This window comes from Chamaea fasciata, unplaced genomic scaffold (genome assembly GCF_029207755.1).
Source record: "Chamaea fasciata isolate MVZ Bird 193981 ecotype frontalis unplaced genomic scaffold, bChaFas1.0.hap1 SCAF_9, whole genome shotgun sequence".
NCBI lineage: Eukaryota > Metazoa > Chordata > Aves > Passeriformes > Sylviidae > Chamaea > Chamaea fasciata.
This window is the reverse complement of record NW_027094094.1, coordinates 34284623-34304882: the sequence shown is the minus strand read 5'-3', so window position 1 is coordinate 34304882 and position 20260 is coordinate 34284623. Positions and strand designations below refer to the sequence as shown.

At 42.7% G+C, this 20260-nt stretch overlaps 2 protein-coding genes across 3 annotated transcripts in view; one reads left to right on the top strand and one right to left on the bottom strand.

Moving 5' to 3' along the window:
* Positions 1-5274, bottom strand: part of MYPN (myopalladin) — a 69611-nt gene extending 64337 nt beyond the window's left edge. Inside the window, exon 1 of the mRNA XM_066191834.1 lies at positions 5269-5274. The gene's annotated coding sequence lies outside the window, so the exon portion shown is untranslated. The remainder of the gene's footprint in view (positions 1-5268) is intronic.
* A 3973-nt stretch (positions 5275-9247) lies between these two features.
* Positions 9248-20260, top strand: part of HERC4 (HECT and RLD domain containing E3 ubiquitin protein ligase 4) — a 30666-nt gene continuing 19653 nt past the window's right edge. The window contains exons 1-7 of one of the 2 annotated variants that reach the window (XM_066191832.1): positions 9248-9329; positions 10109-10206; positions 11410-11699; positions 14458-14617; positions 15676-15752; positions 17731-17952; positions 19786-19877. In XM_066191832.1, coding sequence (XP_066047929.1) covers positions 11474-11699; positions 14458-14617; positions 15676-15752; positions 17731-17952; positions 19786-19877 — 777 coding nt within the window. In that variant the 5' untranslated portion in view covers positions 9248-9329; positions 10109-10206; positions 11410-11473. Of the gene's footprint in view, positions 9330-10108; positions 10257-11409; positions 11700-14457; positions 14618-15675; positions 15753-17730; positions 17953-19785; positions 19878-20260 lie in introns of both variants that reach the window. The other variant, XM_066191831.1, reaches the window with a different exon arrangement.

Genomic DNA, 20260 nt, shown 5'->3' with positions numbered 1-20260 from the left:
ATCAGAATCAGAATCATTCTGTTTAGCTGAAGAACAAAGAGCATTCAGGTAATGGAAACTCGCTTACACGATCGTGACCCAGAAAATTCCCTCGGAGCAACAATAGTGTGAGGTACTGGCCATTCTGACTAGCCAAGCAGATGGTTAGCTATGCCAAAGGTGACTTTTTCACAAGTATATCAGACAGAGAAAGAGTGAGGATAAGAAAAAGAAAGGATATGCCTTTTCTTTTAGGACCTTAAATAAGACCTCTAGTTTAGTTCAAATAAATCACCTTGTAATCAAAAACATTGATGAATACTTTTCCGGGCCAGTGGTTCTGCTTACTCAGTTGTCAGTCTCCAGAACCATCGAATTTCATCCCAGTCAAAACATTATTTACTCAACAGAAGGAGTCAGAAGATCTATCACAGGATTTAAAATACATTGTGATCTGATAAACCGTGCGTATTACAAGCCAAGTTTAGCTCATCTGGTACATCAGTGATATATATTAATGCCTTGTGCTATGCCACCAGTTATAGAAAGGAATTCTCTTTCTGGCTAGGGTGCCTTTGGAAATCCTTTTTTAACTGTCCCACTTTTTTTTTTCTTCTTCTTTCTTTTTTTCTTTAGAAAAGGAAGAATATTGGAAGACTTCAAACTGTGATACTTAGAAAGAAAATGCAAATATGGTAAGTGTTTTTCATTTAATCTGATTAGCAAACACCTTTTAAAGCACAACAAAACCTTTCCGGCATGCTTAATTGGTGATATGGGGCCGTAGAAATCCAACATTTGAACTAAATTTTAGATGTAATGCTCTTAATGTTAAATCAGGACAACATGGTAAATTAATAAAACATCTATTTTCTGAAGAAATATTTACTAGTTTGGAAAGTCAAAGACAGGGTATAAAGACCATGACTATATTCTCATTGAATACTTCAAAGGGTAAGCCTGAAATTTTATTACATTTTTGTTGAAAATCTAAGGACTTGCCTGTGTAGATCCACTTGTAAATTCCCATTTGAGGTGTTTACCTTCATATTGGCCAAGAGTTTGATGTTAAAATGACTACAGGCAGTCATCTAAATCTTTACTTGCCATTTCTGGAAAATGACAATACACATTTTGAAGGCACAATAGTTCAGAAAGTCTCAATCATAGTGTTTATAACCTGTGGATACGAAAACTCTTCCTCCTGTGTGAAGTGGATTTGTTGTGCGTTTTTCTGCTGAATAGGATTTAGAGTGTTGGAGGGAATAGAGAAGTGTAAGTGGGGGCTGGAGTGGAGGGGGAGCCAGAACGGCTGCTGTCAGGCAGTGCTGGATGGGGTTCACATGAAATGCAAGGAGTATAAACGTGGGCTTTCACACTTGGCATGCTCAGTTGTGGGGTTCTGAGCTGTGATATAAACCCACCCAGACTCAGCTAGTTTAAATGGGTCATTGACTTCCACAGAGAAATAATTGACCTGTCTCAGGGTTTGGCTCAGAGGAAAGGGAAACAGGGAAAACGATGGCTTTGAGCGGCTGGGGAGGGTGACGAGAAAGGACCCAGTGGGAAGAACTTCCAGAGTTTTCCCAGCTGTAATCAAGGTAACAAGGTACAAAATCCAGGAACCAATGGATAATCTGACCCCCAAGAATGAGCACTCTAAGGACAGTCTCTGGCAGATATAGTGACTTTCTGTGTACTCCCACAGGCTGCTTTCAATTGCTTTATTGGAAGTATTAAGGAGGGATAACAGTGCTCCAAACAGGATTGGTTCCTGGCGTTGGAAAACTCAGGAAAGAAACTCTTTACACACTGCATGCTTCCTAATCCTGAAATCCTTGGTGTCTATTTCTGTGGCACAAGAGAAAACCTTTGCATCTTTTGCAGAGATGTGAAGATCTCTCTGGTCGAGATTTTAAGATGCAGGATTTGAGGAAGCCAAAGGTTTACATCAGAAAATATTTGATGAGGAATGTATCACTAGTTTCTGGTTTTATTCTCTTTATGTTGATCAATACATGTGCAAAGGAATTATAGCAGAGTCAAGCACGCTATTTGAATCTTTAATTTCTCAAAAATTAATTTTTAAAAATTGTAAGTTTCTTGAAATATAGCTATAAACATAAATTTATTTGATAATCCTTGAGCTTTTAAATTTCACCTCGAAATAGGTATACTTAGATTATATTTTAAAATCCATTTAATTCCACTTGTCAAATTGTATTTCTTTTAACTTGCTGTGGGTTTTGTAGAAAACATCAGAAACCATGATAATAACACTATCTGGTTTGTTGTTATTTGGGCAAATAGTTCTGTATCCAGTCAAAATCAGCTGTAAAACTATTGGTGTGGGAAGTTTCAGAAATGAAGATTTTAAAACTGTATGTGTTGCTATTAACTATTCTAAACTGAAACTTTGCCAAAGGATAACAGTGTTCATAAATGTGACTTTAAAATGTCCAGGCACTTTAATCCCAAATACTGGATTCTTGAGGGGCCATTGCTGATACAATGCACTGGAAATTACAACTGTTTGTAATGGCTATAAATGGAACATTTCTAGGTTCTTGCCTATTATAATTCTGCAGGACTGTTATAGTTAGGAACAGACTGTTTTAATGCTTAGAGTTACTATAAACACAGAAGACAACACAAAGAGGTTTATAATGGTGATGAGCTATTTAGAAGCTCAAACTTGAACAAGAGGTCAGGGAAAATGATAAAGACCACCACATCATTTGCCTCTCAGAAAAGTGAATTTTGATCCTAATGCTGCTTGCTACAAAGCAACCACTTGTTCATGAGACAAATAAGCATTATTAAAAAAAAAAAGTTATAATCAAAGGAATTTAATTTGTAATATTGATACTATCTGTTGAAAAACCAGTTTGCCTGGCTGAGTTTGCTACAAGCTAGAAGCACATTAATAGTGTTTGTATTGAATTGTTTGTATTTGCAGAAGTTATATCACATTTTGGGTACAATATTTTTTGACACGTCTACTGGCTAAAATATTATGTGTGACTGTTTTCTGAGGAAATTGGTGTTTTGAGCTGACTCTCCTGTAATCTGTCTGGTTCTGGATGTCCCCTCTGGGTCATGGGGTGAACAAGAGCTGCTGTTTCAGTTGGATACTCTTGAAATGCTCTTGTCTTTTCCTGAGACAGTCTCGGGAACAATTTCACTTCAATCTCCAGGATCCCGAGCCCTGGGAGTACTCTCAAATTCATGTCTGTGTATGTCTAGGAGTAATTTTGCTGCTCTAGAACCTTGACCAGGAGCTGAAAATAGCTCTGCATTATTGTTCTATGAAAATAAGTATGTACATGTAAAGTGGGGAGTATCCAGCACCCCTGAAATGATAATTTCTGACCGGGACCAGTGATCGTATTTAGTGGTGTCCTGGTGACTTGCTGACATGAATGACAGGAAAGCCTTCATCAGGCAGACACAGGTGATGAATCACTGCTACCTCCTTCCCTATCCAAGAAAAAAGCACAGCTAAATGCAATGGAGGTTTGGCACAAGTGGCTGCTCTACTGTTTCTGCTTCCAAAAGACAGACAGTTGCTGTGGCTTCCCCTTTCAAGCTTGAAGTTTTAAATGGAAGCAGTTTGTTCTGTGCTGGTAGACCAAATAAACAAAGAAACATTATCCCCAAAACATGGACCCAAAGTCTTCTGCAGTGAAATAGGAGCATCCAAATCACTCATACTAAAAAATCAACAACAAAATTGGCAGCACTTTGCACCACTCCAGTGTCAGTAAACAGAAACAAAAGATGACAAATTTGTGTCAACTTTTCTTTCCTAAATAAAATAAATATTGACTTAGGTGACCTCTGGGAACATGAGTCACTGGGTTTCTCTACGTAGGAACTGTGTGTAGGGAGAAGCAGTGATTCCATTTTTCACACAGTTTTGAGGGGTTGATTGCTCAGCTAATACAGCTCACCTTCTGTCTCCAAATTTTTTTTTTATTAATTTCTTATTCTAATGCCAAGGTTGAGACTTAAATTTTAGGAAATTAAGAGTTACAGTCCTTCAAGGACTCCAAGCTCTGACTGTTCACATACAATTTCTGTGGAACTCCTTCACAACATCTGCAAGAGAAATTTAATTTTTCATCTGTCCAAGACTCTTTGACCATTGTGAATATTTAATCCCCTTTATGCAGAGAGATGTCCTTACTGTGGTTGATACAAGTGTCACAGATTCACTCCCACTTTGACACATTTCAGCCCATGCTTCACCAAATACCTGCTGGTTGCTAATAGCACCAAAGAGATCTTATAGAATCATGCCTCTCTGGGTTTCGGTAATACATGCGAGATCATGAACATTGTCCCAAATTAAATTACAAAAGCTGCAGAGTACTGTCCAATCATCTTTACTGAACAAAAATATCTGTGTTGCAAAATAGCCCTGTATTTCTGAGTGATAACTAATAGCAGAAACAGCTGTATGTAGTGTGAACGTAGCAGTCACAGTTTATGCCCCAGTGTTATTTTCTTCCCAGCTATTCTTTGCAGAGTGCTACCACAGGAACAGAGAAAACAGCATGTACTGACAATTGTTTAGGCCGTGGGCCACAGGCTGTCACACCCAGCTGCTGGGGGGTCCTCTGCCTCCTAGAGACGGGTGCTGTGCCTCCTTCCCTCCTAGTAATCAGTGCTGACATCCCTTCCATGGCATGCCTCTTGTGCCCTCTGATATTCAGATGTTTCCTCAGTTTCTTTTTTTCTCCTCATCTGCAAGCGTTACTCCGGTCTAGGATCTTTAACTCCACTCTTTCTGTTCCTGTACACAAACACATCCATGCCCCTATCTTCCTACTGCCTGGAAGTTGGATTTTTTTTTTTTTTTTTTTTTTTTTTGCTTCTTTTTGCTCTCAAATCTTACTCCTTGTAAAGCGAAGGACTTTGTCGTGCAGTAGGGAGGGTAGAGATAGAACTGACTATCAGAAAAAAGTCTGGTTGTTTCTGATTTTCATATCAGCCCCATTTTTTTCTTCCATTCCCCGTTATATTCCAGTAACAACAAACTTAGTTCTGTGAATTAAATTCCAGCTCCCACCAGACCCCTAAGAAAACAGACCATCCATGTAATTTTCATTGTTCCTCTTCCTTTCTGCTGAATCCCAATCACCCTGAGAGAACAGGTCCCTCCACCCCACCTCTGTTTCCATGAGCACCTTCCTTTCTTCATAATCAGGTCAGCCTGTGCTTGGGAGAAGAAATTACACTAAACAGTCCAACCTGGAAATTAGCAAAGAAGCCAAGAGTGCTCACCATGAAGTGTTGTGACCAGGCTGCGTGTGTGAGGCTCAGTTCTGCTCCTCTCCTGTGCCTCTTTGTTCTCCTCAGTGCAGGCTGCTACCTTTCTGCCTGCTCTTTACGAAATAGTAAGAAGGCTAATTTTAGGGTGCTTCATCATGCTGCCGTGCAAAGACACAGTGTCATGTCAGAATCAGCAGCATGTGGCACCACTTGCAGCTATTTTATAAGCTGAGGTTCAGCGTGTTACCAAACTGGTCTCTGCAGGGCTAAACCCGCTCAGTTATTGATATTGTATTCCTGTAGGATTGCATCGTAAAAATCAAAGGTCAGTTTTGGCCTGACCAAAAGCCCAGTTTGATGACATGGGAACTGGTGTCTCAGCATCCAGCTCTCAAACCAAAAAAAATCCCAAAAGATTACACGGGAATTTCCTGGTGCTCAGTTAGCACCTGGCCTGCTGCTCTATTTATAACAGAAAAATACATGTAATAGTGTGAAACATCACTTCAATAGGAAGAAAATATGCCACATGTGGGAAGGGGCTGCAACCCTCCGTGTAGGATGCTCAAAAATGTTCACCATCTTCAGCCCCAACCTCCAGGTGCCTCACCACTTGTGTGGCTTCTGCCATCCTGCCAGGGCACAGGGGAGTCACTCAGTGCCAGCTTGTGTGGGCTTGGGGACGCTGGATCCACGCAAGGGTTTGTGAATGCAGGAGCTCCATCCGTAATACAAAGGTCAGCTCGTTTCCTTCATTATGGACTTCGTGTCCAGGGCTCATCCTCACCCCTCACTGCTTTTTCATTTTCTTTGCATTCATCATCCTATGAATAGCTTTCCTTTGGCTATTTCAGCTATAGTTTGTGGCCTGAGCAGATGGGGGGGGCGGGTTTGGGTTTGCTTATCCTAATTTGAAGGTGTCTCCTCAGTTTTCCCTTAACCACCTCCCTTTATCAGATGCCTCCAGTTGACCACAGAACTTGCCAATTTGTCAATTTAGTATTTCTATAGTGATTTACGTTCACAAACAGTTCAAAAACTGTTCAGATTGTTTCAGCACATTGCCATCAGTTAATAAATAATTGGTCTTACTGGTAAGCACATTTGCATTTGAACTAACCAGAACTGTTTGTGAGCAGGGTGGGCAGAGAGAGAACTAAAACATGCCCAGCTCTAAAGTGGCAGAGCATATAAAACACATACTCTGTGTATGTGTGAGCTCTCTACGTGAATAATGTGAAGAATCTAAGGATGAAACGTAAAAGTGAAATGGCATAAAAGGGTCTGACCATCCCTTGTTTGTAAGGCTATTTGCATTCTAAAGGCTTTTCTTTATCTTAATCAAGAATATTCTACATGAAGGCTTCACACAAAGGTTAGTAATTTCTCACCGCAAAACGCTGGCATCTCTGATTTCATGTTATCAGCTGTTCTGGACACCCATTTCTATTTTCTGTAGGCTGTGACACATCAAAGTATAAAGCAAAGGGGTTTGAAATGCGGAATTAAGGTTTATAAAGTATGTTCTGGCTGTTGCCAGGAGAAAATGGAGGCAGAGAGCGGAGTCCATCTCTGTTACAACTATACAGAAAGTTTTATGCCATAACACTGTAGCCTTCCAAAGCACGTATATTAACTGAAAGATGTTTTCTAGTAATCAAGAATAAAGTACCTATTAGTTAACCCTAGATACGATTATGTCCCCATTTTTGTATTATCTCAGTGGGGGATTAACTGAGGTACAATTTAAAAACCCCAATTGTGCTGACAGCCATCACCAGGCAGTACCCAAGCATTGCTATTTTAATAATGGCAGGGGCACTGAAAATAGTTTCCTGCTTGTTGTGACCATCAGTAAGAAGACTGTGCAATGGTAATAGGAAACCCTCAGCTCTAAGGCACTGACAAGGAAATAGAGTCCTTCGCTGAAGTTGAGAAGATTTACATTTCTTGTTTTCACTGGATTTCTCTTCGCCCCGCTGCCTGTGTGTCTTCAGCCCCAAGGAGGGGATCCCATGAGGTACTAAGGCATGGTAGGTAGGATATGGCTTCTCTGGCACAAAAAAAGCAAACTTGCTAAGATAAATGAGAAGTGGAATAAAAATATGGCTTGTACTTTATTTGAAGACACACTTCAGTTATTCAGTTTACGGTAATCTGATTTTAGGATTAAAGTAATTCTTTAAAATAAAATAGCCGTGTCTATTACAGAAGGGAATTGAGATTTGTGCAACACTGTATGTTGTTTCATGCTTTATACAGTTTTTTTTTATTTAATGTGTTAAGGCAGTTATACCGAGTGACTTTTCCTTGTATAAAATTGTAGTGGGCATATAATGTTCTCTTCAAGTACTTGGGCACATCCCCACATGCTGGTCAGAGGACATATTGCACAATGAATGCCAGTATTTAAAAGCCATTTCACAGCGTAGTTATTCACAGTTACCACTCTGCTGGGCTCACAAATAAGGGGAAAAGGAAGTTTAGAAGATAACAAACCAAATGTTTTCCTCCATTTGCTCTGTGTCACAGCTCCTGCTAACCTTCCGGCAAAAAGCAAATCACTCACATTTCTCCTTTAAATAGCCAAACCGGTTGATTGCTGCCCTGAAAAGTGCTGCATCATTTAGCTTGTGTCAGCTATGCAGCTGTCTCATTTTCTCTAGGTATGAATTTCGTATTTCTGCTTTGGATCTTCCCTGATAAATCTACAACCACAAAACCTGAGAAGTCCTGTAGAATCTTACCTATTTCCATATACAAAGGAGTGTTTAATGGCTGGACCAAGACATCCCAGTGACTGGGATGTTGTTAAATGATTTCCATTTAACAAAGGGCGAAAGGACACCAAACACAGAACTTTCCTCACCCATGGTTTTCAAAACCACTTGCCCTGAAGTATGCCTGGTCCTGGCCTTTTTCCACTTCCCGACCTACATAAAGGTGGGTCCTTCTGTAAAGAGGCTGCTAAATAAGGAAATCTCATTTGGATTACCAAGCCGGTCCAATTACATAAATTGCAACGGATTTTCCTCCCAGTACCAAGCATAATACCAGGAAAAAAAAAAAAAAAAGTTAAGAAATCTGTCTGGCATGTAAACTTCTCTTTTAGCGGTTCCACTAGAGATACGTCTTCAGTTAAAAAAAAAAAAAAAAAAAAGTTTTACCACGCCCATCTCGGGTATGGACACCGCGAAAAGCTTGTAACCAGACTGGAGAATTCCGGAAAGTGCATTTTTCCGCGGCAGGGGCAGGGCGAAGGCGCAAAGGCAGGCGGCTCCCGGCAGCGGCAGGGCCCGTGCTCCCGGCAGCCGCTCCATCGCCCGCAGGGTAATGACGCCTAACTGGAGGACGAACAGTTTGTTCCTACGCCTCCCTGGCGGATCCAGTTCCTTCCCACAAAGAATGATCCCGTTCTTTTCGTGCCCTCGGAGATCAAGCAGAGGCTTCTGCAGATCTCCGTAGGTCACGGATAAGGGACAGCGACAGGCGCCCAAGTGTCCGAAGAACTCCGCCAGGCAGACGAAACTCGCCATACGAAGACCCCTTCTCAGAGAGCTACCTGCCCCAGAGCCCACTCCAGGTTTTTCATTCTCAGTGTAAAACCTGCGATGTAACCCAACGACGGCTCTGTATTTTCACGTTCACACTCGTCCCCGTGCTAAGGACGCGAAGAGCTTGGGTCACCACCGGAGCGAACAGCGGAGCTCCGCGGGCAGCCCCGCGCTTCCCCGAGCACACCGGGAGAACGAAAGCGTCACTCCGGCGCTCCTCATCCCTCGGGCCTCTTCCAAGCCTCCTTTCTGCCGTCAGCTCCCCCCGCGGCGCCGCCCCGAGCGGCGGCCATCGGCACCGCGCCGCCGCCCGCCCCCGACCACGCGGCCGGGCCGGCGGGAGGCGGGCGGTGCGGCGGGCGCCGCGGTCCCGCCCGCCCAGCCGGCGCCTGCGCGGCAGCGGCGGCCGGGCCCTGTCACCGCGCCCGGGGCCGCTCACGCTGCTCACGCCCCGGCCGTGGCCGGCGAGCGCCCGCGGTGGACGGCCGCGGAGGGGAGCGGAGCGCTTCGCTACCGCCGGTGAGTCTCGCCGGGCCTTAGCGGAGCTGGGCGCCGCCGCCCTCGGGCCCCGCGGGGCGGACGGGAAAGTGGCCGGGGCCGCGCTCGGGCCGCGGGGCGCCGCGGCGGGACGCGGCTGCGGGAGCGCGGCGGGGCGGGGCGGGCGGCGGTGCCGCGGGGCAGGTGCGGGCCGGGGCGGTTGGCACCGGGCCGGGCGCCGCCGCGGAGCGGCCGCGGGGCACGCAGGGGTCCGGCCGCGGCCCCTCTCCGCCGCCGGGCCGCGCCCGCCGCTCCCTCCCCACCTCGGCGCCGCGGGCCCGGCGAGCCCGGCCCCGCCGAGGGAACGCGGGGCCGCGGCGAGCGCTGGGGCGGGCGGGGTTCCCCTCCCGGGGCACGGCCCGAGCGCTCGGCTGCGCTCCGGCGGCGGCCCCAGCCTGCGCGAAGCGTCCAGGCGCTTCCGTGCCGCCGCCCCGCGCCCCGTGGGCACCGGGCAGCGCCGCGCTTCCCCCGCGCCGGGCGGGCTGGCGGCACCGGGCCGCTCACCGCGTCACGGCCGGGAGGATCCGGCCGCTGGCGGTGAAAGAGTGCCGTGATTGGAGATCAAAGTACAGAACTTCGGCTGCTGGCTCTCGAACGAGACAAAACAAAACAAGCTCGCCTTCCGTGGAAATACATGTACGGTTCAGTGGAAAGGAGGGCTTTTCTAATTCGTTTTCCCCGCTGGAGATGGAGAGAAATCTTGACTGTAGAAATCTCGAAGAGCTGTAATCGTACATCTTCTCTAACTTCTTGTGTTGCAGGTTGAAGCGAGTCACTGCTGTAGATGTGCGACATGTGCTGTTGCGTGGCTGTGTCTTAACTGAAGACATCCTCGTTTCGATGTCCCCTTCTGAACGTGGTAGGATATAGCTAGGGAAATATTTGATCATGCCTCACCTCCTGAGATAGGTAAACAGAATGCAATACATTTTAAGCTGTTTTGGTTCAGTGTTGCTTTTGAGGTTTTTTATGAGGTCACAAAAATAAGTGTCTTGTTTACTGCGTTTTGACGTTTGCAGAGAAAAACAGTTCATCCTGTTGTGCTGGCAAGAATTCTGCCCTTTGGTGTACGTAACGCTTAGACGTCAAGCTTTGGCTTGCTTCTTCGAGCAGATTGGCATTTAGGTAGCTTATACGTGTTATCACCCTGCAGAATGTCTTCTAAATAATGGTCACAGATGAAAATTCATAGTAATTTCACATTAGGTTACATTGACTTTTAAATTGCTCTGAAAATACAGGGAAACTTACTGTCATGGAAATGTGGTATAAGTAGTAGCGAAAGCGTTGTCACGAATTCTTTGTTGTACGTGCTACTGCAAATGAAAGAGAAGGGCAGCTTTGAATCCTTTCCAAAAAGGTACAGAGTCTGTCAGCACAAATACCGATAATTGCAATTTAGGGATTAGGGGTGTGGGCTTGTGGGTAGCTGGTAACTGAAGCTGTAGCTGGTGTTGATTGCAGTGCAGGACTGGGGACTTGAGTTTCAGGTATTTATTTTCTTTTGGATTGTGAATTCAGTTGACTCCTAGTTGTTTAAATGTAGTGACTGTATTGCATAACTGGATTGATCAGAGCTGACCAATTTTTTCCAAGCTATGAGTCAAGTGTTGTTTTTGGTGATGATCTTGGGGCCATACCCAGTGCTTGCTGGAGTCGTGCAACTCCTCAAGTCAAGAAAGTAGCCTGTACTGTCTCCTTGGAAGATGTTTGAAGTCATTTCCGCTGGCTGGAATGGGTTGCAACTGCAAGTTTGTATAAATTTGGATTAGGGATTAAAGAAGTTTTACAAAGAATGATATTTAGAGTTTTTGAAACAAAGTCGTGTAAAACCGGTGACCTGCACATCTTGAAAGTTGTATCTGAAATGGTAGAGAAAGCATTTTACTGCAGAGTTAAAGCAAATCCTGTCCGAGAAAGCAGATCACGCTCTTAAAAAGTGTTCAAGGTCTTAATACATTGGTATAGCGAAAGTGAGCTCGTGGGTTACATGCTGTATGGACTGTGATGTAAATGTTGGGGACGATACTGAAAACTGTACATTTTCCTTTTATCTTAACAGCTACACAACAGGAATATTCTAGAAAAGTGGAGTTGGAAGATCTCTGATAAAAAGAAGTGTAAACATGTTGTGCTGGGGCAATGCATCTTTTGGACAGCTTGGATTGGGTGGAATTGATGAAGAGATTGTTTTAGAACCCAGAAAAAGTGACTTTTTCCTAAATAAAAGGGTCAGAGATGTAGGATGTGGACTGAGACATACTGTTTTTGTCCTGGACGATGGGACTGTTTATACATGTGGATGCAATGATCTAGGACAACTGGGGCATGAAAAAGCCAGGAAAAGACCCGGTAAGTTTAGAAGTGGTGAATTGTGGACATTCTGTGTGGTGGTGTGTGTGGCTTTCGTTTTATCGTGCTTCATCAAAGCCAGGATTGCCAGTGCCTGTGCGTGTGGCAAATTCATGTGCAGCAGTTTATCCAAGAATGGGCGTATTTTTAACTGGAAAAGCATTGCTTTGCCGGGATGGGTTCTTGTGACAGATGGAAACATCAACTACGAAACATGGCAGTGCCCCCACGTGTTAGCACGCTGTGCAGCTGGACGCTGCCGCCGATTTTTATTTCAAGCGTGGCCCTGGGAGACCCAGTGACTGTTTGTAATCTCAAGGGGAGCTGACCTGCTGCAATCCATGGGTTGGTATTGCACTTCGCGTGTGGATTTGGCTGTTGGAATATGGTGGAAATGAGTATTTGGCGTATCACAGCGGAGTAACATGCGGCCTGTTTTTAGTTGTCTAATACGTGATGTGCAGCAGGTCTGATTAAAGCAATGTTCTCTTTTTAAGAACTAAAAATAAAACTTTTGATAAAAGACTTATCAGCCTCTGCAGCACTACGGGGAGAGGATTTGGAAAAGCCTAAAGGATGCTGTGTAACACTTCTTTGGGCTTTTTTTTTTTTTCCCCCCACAAAAACCTGTGTGTGTTTTTGCTCCCTCCTAGAGCAGTTCTGGAGCAGAAGTAGGTAAACATCTCACAGGGACTGCAGAGGAGTGTGCACATGGGCTCCCTTCAGAGCTTGCATGTGAGTCATAGCTGGTGCTGAGAGCCAGGGAACAGTGCTGCTCACCCCGCTTTCAGCACAGCGGAACAAACTGCAAAGGCTTGCTGAGACTTCTTTCTAATCACTCCTAGAGCGCTTTCACAACTTGCTTGGCTCAATATTTGCCACAGAGTTTTCAAATGGGAATGTGGTGTCATGAGGTAATGTAGTAGTTCTCCTTTACAGAGACTTTCAGTTTGGATGCCAGTTAGGTTTTGTTTGTTTGTTTTTGCTTTTGGGTTTTGTTTTGTTTTTGAGATGTAACTTTTTAAAATGAATCTGGACTTCTATTGGGAAGCAGTATGTGGATATTAAAACTGATAAACCTTAATCCTGTACAGACATCTGCTTCATGAACGCGAAGAGAAACTCAATGTGTCAAGTTTACTCTGACTACTTGTTGCCCGCTTTGGAAATTATGCTGAATTGTCTTTTAAATCCAAAGGTTGCTACGAAAATATCTGACTTTTAATTTGCATGACCTTTCATACGTAATGGACCTGCTGTAACTTTTTTTTTTTAACATGCTCAGACACATGAGGATTGTAATGTCCTCCCTAATTTTCCTTTCACCCAGAGGTTACTGATAATACTGCTGAGTGTTGTGTGAAGTCAGAGCATTGGGATAACTTCAGTTGCACAGTCCAAAGAGGCTTGGTATCTTTACAGATGGGTGGATGCTCTCTTTTGCATGTGTTTCTGCCAACTGAAGATAATTTTGTTGCTGACTGTGTGCCTTTGCTACCTCCTTGTCCTCACTGCCTTTTCTTTTTTCCTCCTTCTAGAGTTCTGCTTGCCATAGGGAGTGTATGACTGTTCCTTAATCCATTTAGGCAGTCAGGCTGGCTGGTTCAGCAGCTGGGGGAGATTGCCGGAGCTAATCTGTGTGCTGGTGCCCGAGCTGGAGAGTGCTTCTATGACCTCTCCCACTGGCAGAGCTGTGGGAGGCTCTGATGGGTGAATTGGGGTGGTAACCTCTTTAGTCAGACCAGCTGGATGTAATAAAAAGAACTTCTATCTGCTGCCTGTGTTAGTTTATTTTGGAAGCTGAGTGCCTGTCATGCTGCAGATAATGTGAGCTACTGTTTTGAAGTTGACTGGGGCTGTGCTGGGCTGTCTTTAGGGTGCCCATAACGTTGATGATACCCGGGTGTTTTCAGTGGTGTGCCATTCTTAGGCTGGAATGGAATCTGTGTTGGAAAACTGGGAGTAAAATATCCAAGCAGTCCCTTAGTTAAGGGAGCTATTAAAAAGCCCAGCCTTGATGACAGGCCCTGATGGTGTTTCTCCGCTTTACTTATTGCTGAAATGGAAATGTTAGACTTCTGATCACAAATCATCAGCCCAAAACCAAGCTTTGAGTGTTTCCAAATGCATCGATGCAGGCTGCTGGAAAAAAATCCCAGATATTTTCGTGTGTGCTTTTCAGAGGCATCCACTGTATGTCTAGAAAAATTACTCTTTAGGATCTGTTTCCCCAGTATTTTGCATTATAAAGAACACATTGTGCAGCTCATTGCAAAATCAGTAGCTTTAGTCTGTAATTTGCCCTGCCTTGTTTTGCAGGCTCTTTCTTAATCATGAATAGGTGAATTTAATTTGCTGTGGTGGAAAGTTTTCCTCTTACACAATGTCTGCACGGGTAGTCATTTGACAGTGATCCGTTTGACCTTACTGTTAATTGAGTTTCTGCACTCACTTTCAGGTGGCAGGATTGGAAGGAACTGTTATGATGAAGCTGCAGGTTTCATGCACTTCTGTGCATTGCTCCAGAGAGAGTCATTATTGGGTTACTTTGGGTGTCAGATTTAACTTAATTCTCCTAGAATTGCATGTTTATAATTTTAAATAAAGGGTGTTTCAGCAGAACTTATGGGCTTAGTTGGATGTCACACCAGTTGATGTCTTAGTGCCGTGTAAACTGCTTGGAACAAGCCTAGCTTGTCAGTAGCTTTTTTCTTTTTTTTTCTTTAAACCAACTGATTTTATTTATTTCTTTTTTTAGAGCACGTTGGTGCGCTGGATGCCCAAAATATTGTAGCTGTGTCATGTGGAGAAGCCCACACTCTTGCATTAAATGACAAAGGTCAGGTATATGCTTGGGGTCTGGCTACTGATGGACAGCTTGGCTTGCCGGGAACTGAGGAATGCGTCAGAGTGCCCAGGTTAAAAATAGTACATAATAAGTTGCTTTTTTGTAAAATAATGTGCTTAAATCACGTTGGTTAAGCTATTCTGCTGTTACAGGTAAAGCCATATACATATAGAAAATGTATCTTAGCTATGATACTCGACAGTTTCCTTTCTCAAGAAGTCATCTTACGTGAGAAAAGTGCTCCAGGTGTGCTTGGTTTGGTTTGTTGCTTTTTGGGGTGGGTTTTTTTTGTTGATTTTTTTTTTTTTTAACAGTCCTCCACTAACAGTGAGACTTAGGTTGGAAAAGCAGGATGGGTGTTTTAAGAGTATGAATGCCATTTAAGAGAAGTTAAAGAGAAGTAGGGTGTTAAACTTCCAGTTTGAAGAAGGTGCATTTGCTGTCCGATCTTTGTACTTAAGTTTTCAACCCAAAGCTTTTCAGCTGTGATTGAATAATACACCTTCTGCTTAAAAAAAATTCATCTTGGCCAGGGTCGTGGGCTTGTTTTCAGAGTGCCATAAGCATTCCAGCTACCTGAAGTCCATGCACAAAAGTAACAATTCCTTGGAACCTTAATTCATGACTGTAATATTAAAAATGTTCTATCTGTGTGAAATTTCAAAGCCCACAGGCCCTTTAGAAACTTCTTTTCTCATCTGAAGTTGAAAGCATTATTGGTTTTAGTGCACATGTGGGTGTATTTGCAACTACTTTCTAATACTGTACAGTATGTATTAGCTCTGTAAACTGAAGTTTTGGAAACTAAAAAGTAAGAATGAGTTTCTTCTTGTATTCTGTATTCATTCCTCCATTCAGCTGTGTGAGATTGCCTTCCCTCACATGAACCTCCCCAATTCTTCATTATGGACTTTAGCAGACTTTATCTATTTGAAAATAGGACAGAACCTGACCTTAAAAGGTTTAGAAAAGAAGCAGTTTTGACTTCAGGTTTTGCTAAAGGGTGTCTAATTAAAGTTTGGATGTTTAATATGCTTCAGTGAAAAGGATTCACGTTTTGTATATTACCCTTTATTTCATACCATGATCTGGTAGCTTAATTCTGTCTCTGTTTTCTTACCCCAATAGAAATATTAAAAGTTTATCAGAGATCCAGATTGTTCAAGTTGCTTGTGGTTATTATCACTCTCTAGCACTCTCAAAAGGTAAGCCAAATTCTCCTGAAGTTTTGTGTAATTTCTTACCAGGGAATTCAAAAGTTCTCAACGTTTATTTTATTTTTTTTTTAAAGGAAATGTGTTTATTAAACATGCTACTACTTAGCGTAGATGGGATTTCAGGTTGGTAGGGGCTGTGTAATTCAAACATACAAACAGATGTTGAGTTGTGCTTTTATTTCTTCAGGGTGTGTGTGTGGTGTTTTTTTTTTAATTTTATCATCTGGCTTTCATGTAACTTTCTTTTTATCTTGTTTCTTTTTCTTGGTCCCAAATCTTTCTCATCCTGCTGACGTGCTGCTCTGTCCCTAGTCTGTTTTAACCTGTAGCCTCAAGTTACTGAGGCTTACAGGAGTGACTTCCCCGTGTGCTCCATTGTGGCAAAGCCTCTGGTTTTTGGTGCTTCCACAGTTAAACTGCCATGTCACATACAAGCCACCTTTTCAGAGCTTAAATACCTGTCTTCAAATTTCTGCTGGGGCTGTGAGCACATCCTTAGTCGGCCTCACTTGTACTGCATGTCTGGTTGGTGCAGCTCTCCAGAAACGAAACTGAATTTAAATTTTTGTTGCTTATCTCATGACGGGATAGGAGAGTTGTGGCCAAAACTTCCTCTTGGAAGAAGTGGCTGCTGAAAAGGGTTAATGGGAACTTCCCAACTCAAAATTCCAGAAAGATTGTAGTTTGTCAGTGTTTCTTAGCAGTGGGCGTTGAAATTATGAACCGAGTAACTGTGGGGAGGCAGGTGTTCATTGTATGCCGAATGATTTTTTTCTTTCCAGTAGTTTTGAATATGAGATTTCCTCATTCTGAGCATTTCCTGTGCCATTATGTATTCCCAGGTGTAATTATCATTATGACCCAAAGAAATGCCTTTGTTTGCAGGGCAGGCAGGCAGAGCTTTAGGAGTAACCCTTTGCCTGAGCTAAGATCTGCAGTAGAAGGCGAGGAGTAGCAGAGTTGTGTTGCATTCTGTTGGTCAGAGGTGCAAGAGTGTCACAGGATTTGTGATTTGAAGTTCACTCAGTGATTTAAATAGTTACAAGCTTCAAGTACAGCATCACTATTTTATTGCCAGTTCATAGATTTGCAGTTCCATTTCTGTTGTTGACGTGCGCTGTAGGGTTTTCTGGTTTAGTTGTTAATATAAATAAATAAAATCTGAGAGACCAGTGCTTCAAGGGATGGATTTCATTGTTTCCCCGTCTTGATAAAACTGTTGTTGGACAGGGGGAGATGGGAGAGACGTAGGAAGCATTTTGAAGGTAACATTGCTCTTGAAAGCATATCACGTCAGCAGAAGTAAATTATTTTGTGTTTGGGTGTTAATCTTTGGGATAGTATATGCCTTGGCAAAACATTGGTTGTTCAAGAGAATAATTTATTTTAGAAGCAGTCTTAACGTAAATAAGCCTTTGATTGTTATTCTTCAAATTTTTTTTTCTTTGTAAGGTATCAAGTGACATAATAAACCTTGTGCTTCATTGATCATACAATGAAGGCAGTATTTAAAAACATAGGTCTCTGAAATAGTGTGTGAAAATTTAAGTATCTTACCTTAGAAAACCTTAAATGAGACTTTTGATTGGAAATCAGAAACTTTTCGATGTCCAGGGTGCAGCTTTAGCAGATCTCTGCATAAACATCTGTGCAGTAGTAGGACTTCCCATGGAGCTGGGTCTTCCTTTTGTAATAACCAAACTCAGTTGATCTGGCACTGTCGAAACAGGAATGTTAAGAGTGGTTTTGAGGGGTTTGAATGTGATTTAAATCCTTCCAGTCTGAATGCCTGCAAATTACACAAGAGTGCTTAGCTTCAGAGGTCAGTAATTTGTATGCGTTTTCAAACTCAAAAATACTTGACGAGTGACAGCCTAACTTTTAGCTTTTCTTACAGTGGATAAACACTGTATTATTAAAGTATATTAATTGTATTCTTTGGTTGTTTATTTTTTCCTTCAAACAGGAAGTGAAGTGTTTTCCTGGGGACAAAACAAATATGGCCAGCTGGGCTTAGGTTACGAGTATAAGAAGCAAACCTCACCACAAATGATTAAATCTCTGCTGGGAATCCCTTTTGCACAGATTGCAGCAGGAGGAGCTCATAGTTTTGTGCTAACTCTTTCTGGAGCCATCTTTGGATGGGGACGCAACAAATTTGGGCAGCTGGGTCTTAATGATGATAATGGTAAGTAAGCGTTGCTTCAGGAGAGTTTCATGCTGAGGGGTTTGGGTTGTGATTCCAGAGAGAGCAGTGCTCCTAGGGAAGGAGCAGACAGAACAAACCTTGTTCAGTATTGTCAGGAGGTGCCAATGCCACGTGAGGTTGCATGAAGAAGACACAGAGGGCTTTTCCTCAGCTGTTTTGTAGTGAGAACGCTGACAGTGTTATGTTGAAATTCTTGCCTGCTTCACTTGTATTCTTTCCCTGTTCTGCATCTTCCCTTGACTTAATGGGATCGAATTAAAATACTGTGCAGTAGTTACAGTTTGAGCTGAATTTTATGTGGATGAAGTTGCTTGGCAAAAGCAGTAATCTGTCAAAACTAATTGGTTGTCCTTAGTAGTCACGTTTAAGCCGTCTTCATTTTTTACTGCCATTTACTTTTCCATTCCTTTCTCAAGCCACTTTTGATAATCATTCAAAATTTTTGGCAAACCATTTCCAAAATTTCCCCTGCTAGGTGGATGACACTCAATGATATTTAGCAAGTGGTTAGATTAGCCAAAAAATTGTTTCTTTGTTGGTTGTATTGTGTTACGTGCACAGTATCTGCTCACGTGGCTCCAGGATGGCAGTGTTTGCTGTCAGGGTCCTGTGATACACAGTTTAGTAATGGATAATCTCTAGGGGGTTTCATGACTTCAGATTTTCTTACTGCTTCATCGTTGTCAACACCATTTAAATTAGGAAAACTGGGTTGTAAATAAAATGCCCATCTGAATACCTTAAAAATTGTCACGTTTATGTAATAAGAAAATTACAATTATTTTTCAGAAATCATGGGAGACTTGCTTCTACATATTCTTTGGAGTGTGTGTAACCCCAGATTTTTATGTAGCATCACTTCTCAATAAAACCCCTTTTAAATGTCTTGGTAGGGTTTCTTGAAGGCATGTTAGCGTGCCTGACAGGTTTGAAGACACTAGCAGTAGCATTTTAAAGAACTGCCTTTGTGCAAGGTTGTCCAAGTTGACTTGTCCTCGCGATGGAGGGAAGTTAGGTTTGCTTCCTGTTTGTTCAGTGCTCCATTCTGTTGTGCAATTAGTAACATCCAACTGTGTGTATAAATACACTTTCCAAAGAAGCCAAACTGATACTGATGCCAGGATGATTTTTTGCCTTTCCTTTCACATACATTTTACGTACCTTTTATGTATCCTCAGTACTCTTAGCATGCATACTTGTAATTCCTTAAACCTGATAACTTATCATGGTCCTGGTGTTCTGTTAGGCCAGGAGGCCAAACATCCTGGAGGCTGGAAAACCCTACGCTGTCTTGGGAAACCAAGGCACATACAGAACATACTCAGTAAACTAGAGATTCGGCCCATCCAGGAGGGAATTCCCTGGGTGCACCATGAGGATCCTTATTAAATACCGAGCTTAAAAACCCTTTTATCCCTTAACTGTGTCTGGCTCTTAATTTTTAGGACCAAGGAGAAGGCATCAGTACCAACTTACAGGAACATTTTAAAAACATGAAACACATAAACAATTCAAAGCAAGGATCATTTATTTTCTTTTCTTGCGGCCAGTGCCAGGTCTACTGTAATGTTTCATATCATCCTGTGCTGGTCAAAATGGGTTACAAACCTTTTCAGTGTAAGCAGTCCCTAGTTTTTTCTGTAGCGACACTCCCATCTCCAAGATCCATCAACTCAGTCACGGTGATTGCATTACGCTAACAAATTTGACGTGCTTACTTGGCTTGAACCAAATTAGAATAAGTGAGCAAAACTCTTTGGGTTTTGATTCGTGTCGTCAAAATAAGTGACCTTTCTTTATTAAACCTTTCAGACAGGTATGTTCCTACGCTGCTGAAGTCCCTGAGAAGTCAGAAGGTTGTTCATATATGTTGTGGAGAAGATCATACTGCTGCTCTAACGAAGGTACAGAACTTCAAGATGTTTTTATGCTCCAATTTTTTTGATGTTTCCGGAACAGGAAGTAATAAACTCAATTCTGAATAAAATTTCTTCTAAATTTATGGGATTGAGGAACGATTGGAAGAATGGTTAAATATTTGAAAAAAAATCACCAAGTACAAGAAATCTTGCGTTCTAAATGCTCATTTTCCTTTTTAGGCATAGAAGTTAACTTCAAACTTGCTTTAAAGCTGATGGGCCGGGTTGAGATACTGAATGTTCTGTGAATGTTTGTAGAGATTGTCACCCGTGTGTATGGCTCTGTTGTCCCTGGCAGAGGCAGGGGCTGATACAGCTTTTGTAGGCAGTACTGTGTATACGTGTGAACATTCTCCCAGTCCTTCTGA